The 4,820-nt window shown below is 35.5% G+C and overlaps 1 protein-coding gene across 1 annotated transcript; it reads right to left on the reverse strand.

The window, feature by feature from the left end:
• Positions 1–251: 251 nt before the first annotated feature.
• Positions 252–2,349, reverse strand: LOC106297221. Its single transcript, XM_013733503.1, has 4 exons — positions 744–2,349; positions 551–669; positions 319–480; positions 252–263 (listed from the first exon to the last, which is right to left on the reverse strand). The coding sequence occupies exons 1-4, from the start codon at positions 2,347–2,349 to the stop codon at positions 252–254; spliced, it is 1,899 nt and encodes a 632-aa protein (XP_013588957.1).
• Between the last annotated feature and the right edge of the window lie 2,471 nt (positions 2,350–4,820).

Consider the following 4,820-nt stretch of genomic DNA (forward strand, 5'->3'; position numbering starts at 1 on the left):
AGCATACACCTGCAATAATAATATAATCAAACGATGGCAAATAACAAGACATACAACAACCAATACGTATAAAGAGAAGCAACATGTTAGATACAAAAATGACCAGAGATCTAAGATGACTTACTAACCTTACTAATTAGATTGTGAGTCATGGAAGAGAGGAACATGCTGATATATATCCGGTTCAAACTCCATGTCCACAACATATTCTTCATCATCTTCAGACTCAAAGTCATCATCATATAGATCTCTCACCCTTGGAGCTTGGGTTACAAGCAGCAAATTAAGATCACTATCCATCTCTTCTACACGGCCTACAAGCCATTCTTCCACTGTATCTTCATTACCATCATCGAATATCACATCAGCATTTTGCTCTCTGATTTTTTTCTGCTTCTTAAACATCTTTGCGTTGAATTGCACATAGACTAAGCTATTTAAGCGATTGACATCCAGCCTGTTTCTTTTTTTTGTGTGAATCTGTAATAAAAGAGTAATGAATTTCAGCAATAATATCACATTTTTAGAGAAAAAAAACTAATAAACTAACCCCTTCAAAGCAGCTCCAGTTTCTTTCACATCCGGAAGAGCTTGACGTCAAAGCAAGGATCCTTGTAGCCATCTTTTGAAGAGTTGGTGTACCACATCCGTATGTGGACCACCAATTCCCTACGATCAATTCAGTCACATATGATGAATAAATATCTGAAGTTAATGAAAACAAATAATATGAACATACAAACCTGGATCAAATTTGTCATTCTTAATCTCACATCCTTTCAGTGCTAAAGGTCTGCCAAATGAGCCACTTTTGTTCTTGTAAAAATTGATCTCGTGATTCACAACTTTATCTTGTTTCTCAAAGTCGCCATGATAGAAAGTCTCAGCACAAGCTATGAATCCATCCATGATCTTAAAATCACTTAGAATTTCTGGATCTTTGTAGAAATAATAAGGATTGAGGAAGTAGGCAGCAACATGCAAAGGACAATCTAACCTATCTTTCATTTTCTCATCAATGATCCGAAAGATAGGTAGGTAGTTTTTCTCCACATGATTTGAAGTTTCCTTGATAGACTTCTTAGCTTCGACAATCTCACCATAAATGAATCCAAGAGAAGGTACTTTCTCTCCATCAGCCAGCCTTAGAACCTTCACTAAAGGACTGAAGATCCTCAACACAACCGTCACACTACTCCAAAAGCCATGACTCATAATTGTATCAAACGTACTTTTACCCTTCACACACTTTGAGTGTTTACAGTCATGCCATTCATCGCTGCCGAACATGCTCATCAGTTGTGCCTTCTTCTCGTATAGGCTTTGCAAAGTCAAAAAGCAAGTTGCAAATCTTGTTGCTCCTGGTCTCACGATATCTCCTTTCTTTGTATATGTTCTCATCATGGACAGTGTTGTATGATGAGCATATACAAAGATAGTAACAGCCTTTGCTTGATCAATTATCTTTGCAATACCAGGAAGTTTGGAAATGGCCTCAAGCATCAAATCTAAAGTGTGAGCAGCACAACCTGTCCAGAATATCCTTGGTCTCTTCTGTTTCAGCATCTTCGCAGCTGCCACGTTGTTTGTAGCATTATCAGTGACCACTTGCACTATTTTTTCAGCTCCAATATCTTCAATCCACTGGTCAATGTATTTGAAGATGTACTCACCCGTGTGAGAATCCTTAGAAGTGTCTTTTGATGAAAGAAAACATGTACCTCCCCTTGAGTTGACACACAGATTCATTATGCTTCTTCTCTTCATATCAGTCCATGCATCTGTCATCACTGAGCAGCCTTCTCTATCCCATTCTTCTTCTAGACTCTTCAACTTTTCCTTGGTCCTTTGTTGTTCCTCATTTAACAATGGCTCTCTAAGCTGATACTGACTTGGAGGAACCCAACCAGGCCCAAACTGTCCCAACGCTTCACAAAACATCCTGAAACTGTCGTTGTCAATAGCGTTGAAAGCAATATTTGCCTCATAAATCCATCTAGAACAGTATTGACGGACTGCATGTGTCCTCTCCTTAGATATGGCATCATGGATACTCTGTTGTCGTGTTTGTGCCGCCAAAGAAGCTTCAGGGTTAATGGAGGTTGCATACTTATCAATAGGACCTTGGAAGTGAGGACTTTTAAGAGTTCCCAACTCTTTTTCCAGTTCCTCAGTATTGATGTCCTTGTATATGTTCACCTCTGCCCTCAATGCTTGATCACGTTTCCTTTTCAAATTCTTCTTCTCTTTTGCATCAAGAATTGCCTGCTTACACTTCTCTTGATCCGCTTTAGATGAAACAGGGCAGGGTGAGACATTCCCTTTCACATGAGCAATGTGTTCTTTCATCCTGAAAACACCACCAGTGAACTGTTTTCCACACAACTTGCATTTGACTTTGTCTGAATTTCTCGGATCACATAAGACTCCAAATTCCCATCCCACATCATTTGAATTTCGCTTCAGAGAAGGAGGTGCTGCATCTGTTGGTGGGTTGTTCATCCTTTTGAACCTTAAAAAAAATTAAACACAATAAACTTTAACACTAAGTAGTTTCAGAACTCAACCTTCCCCAAAACTGATTATGAGTTTTTGTTTTTGTGTATACAAGAACTACAGTAAGTATGAGTTTTCAATCTTGAGTCAATTATATATACAAAAAAGAAACAGAAAGACGATTATTACCTTGAATTCACGAACAGAGGATGGTTGTCAACTAGATTCAGCTTCACTTCGTCTCCAGCTCTCAATTTTCGTCTGAGTTCATATCAAAACCCCTTTTGTTTATGTCGTAACTTTTCTAGGGTTTGTTTCATAAAAAGAAAATCCCCAAATGTATATGAACGTGAGTTAGTTTTGGGCCAAACAAATATTAAACTAAGTTTTTTTATGGGTTCAGCATCCATTTTTTGGATTTAGTGGGCAATTGTCAATTGTTAATAATCAAAATTTTTAATGTCGAGTTCATGACCGAGTTAAACTACGCGGCCGCGTTTCCCATTTACGCGGACAATGCGGACTTCTACGGCCAACCGATTTTAGTCACCGATTTGCACCTCCTCCCCACGGCCAAGCTCCGAGTCACGCCTAGGCGGCCGCGTTTTCGAACAGGGTTAAAAACTAACTAATATATTTCTAACTGTTAACTTACATTTTGTGTGTGATATATCTAGACGAGGGAAAAAAATATCTCACAAAATAATTATTCGGATATTATTTAATGGGAAACAAATAATAGAATTAGCAAGCTTTGTGAACCTCTAAACCTAATATTTTCAGGGTCATTAGAAATCTCCCTTCAAACGAACATAGGAATCAACATAGAAATAAAATGAGTAATCGATTAAGAATTACCAAAAAGCTATATAAGAAAAATTATATTATCAGTTGGAGATCATCCATCGATTTACTTTGATATTAGAAATGAAACAATTACAAAACAAACAAATAGGCTTGATTTTCTTACTTTTGAGTTTTGCTCTTTCTCTTGATTACATGATGTTGGAATATTTCTCACTTAGCTACAAACAATATGTTGTTATTAAAGTTACAAATAATTAACAAAACAAAAAATCTCCAAAGCTCTTGGGTGAATCCATATATATTTGTGTTAGTAGACGGTTTATTAAGCTAACAAACTAGAAAAATATTTAAATATCAACTAATAATATCTAGCGTCGGTGTCCGCATCTCATAAGTCATAACAGTCAATAACATTGTTGTCATTGATATCATAGGATTATTCAGAATGGAAGAATTGAGTAAACTACATTTCCAGGTACATGTGTCATTGTGTCTACACTTGTGTGAAGATGGAGACCCTTAAGAAAAATATCTAGAAGTAGCGCAAAGATCGATGAAGAAAAAGGAGACTGTAAAAACACATTTGTAGAAAGTGAGAACCCATATAAAGTTGATGCAAGTGTTTTGTGATTGTCGTCAGTACCTAGAACCGAAAAGGCAAATTCTTGACCTTTCAAATTATTGTCATGTGCGTAGTCATATCTACCAGTGAAAGCTTGAAAAATATCTACTACAGTACTATGGAGCTGAAAAAATATCTTCTAATAGTTTGTGGTCAGAAATAGCAATTATATTTCACCATAAACGTGTCAAACCGATTTTCATCATAAGAAATATGTCTAATTTTTCTGTATTACTGAGCTATTACTATTAGAAGAACCAAATTTCATTTCGTATTCTGTAATGCTTTAGTCATCTACTTTGAATTTTCTTTAGTCTTAGTTTCTTGGGGTTTAGAGTGAGACAAGTCTTTGAGATTCATGTAGGATCTAATCATCTAACCCATCCCAATAATTTTATAAATACAAATAGAAAGTATGGAATACATTGATATCTTATTACAATATAATACCACCTTTTCTTAGAGCAATGATTGATAATGAGCTAGAACATAAACTTACTCATTGCCTTATTATCATCATGTAATTTATAGTCCAATGAAAATGAATAATTAACTTTGTCCAAGACCTTTGACCAAATAAAAAAACTCTGTCCAGTGACCATTGAACTTAAACTACTTTAGTTATTCTTGATAATTTGGAAATTACTTTGCTCAGTAAAATGTATTATAATTTACAATCTTTGTAACTAGTTATTTGTCAACGATAGTATTCAAATGAAAAACGATTTCGATAGCCAACTCGATTATACACTGTCCAAAAAAACTAAATGGGAATGGTTGTATCCAAACACTTCGCATTATCTTATATTCTTATCCGAATTATGTGTTAGTTATACGAAAAACTAGTGTGATATCAAATGAGCCGAAAAACTTTTTTTTTTTTTTTTTTTTTTTT

The sequence above is a fragment of the Brassica oleracea genome, chromosome C6 (genome assembly GCF_000695525.1).
Source record: "Brassica oleracea var. oleracea cultivar TO1000 chromosome C6, BOL, whole genome shotgun sequence".
In the NCBI taxonomy this organism is placed as follows: Eukaryota; Viridiplantae; Streptophyta; class Magnoliopsida; order Brassicales; family Brassicaceae; genus Brassica; species Brassica oleracea.

Coding starts and splice junctions, on each gene's coding strand:
- LOC106297221 (XM_013733503.1), bottom strand. CDS start 2,349: ATGAAAGAACACATTGCTCATGTGAAAGGGAATGTCTCACCCTGCCCT. Junction 670..743: donor GAATGACAAATTTGATCCAG/GTTTGTATGTTC, acceptor AATTGATCGTAG/GGAATTGGTGGTCCACATAC. Junction 481..550: donor ACTGGAGCTGCTTTGAAGGG/GTTAGTTTATTA, acceptor CTTTTATTACAG/ATTCACACAAAAAAAAGAAA.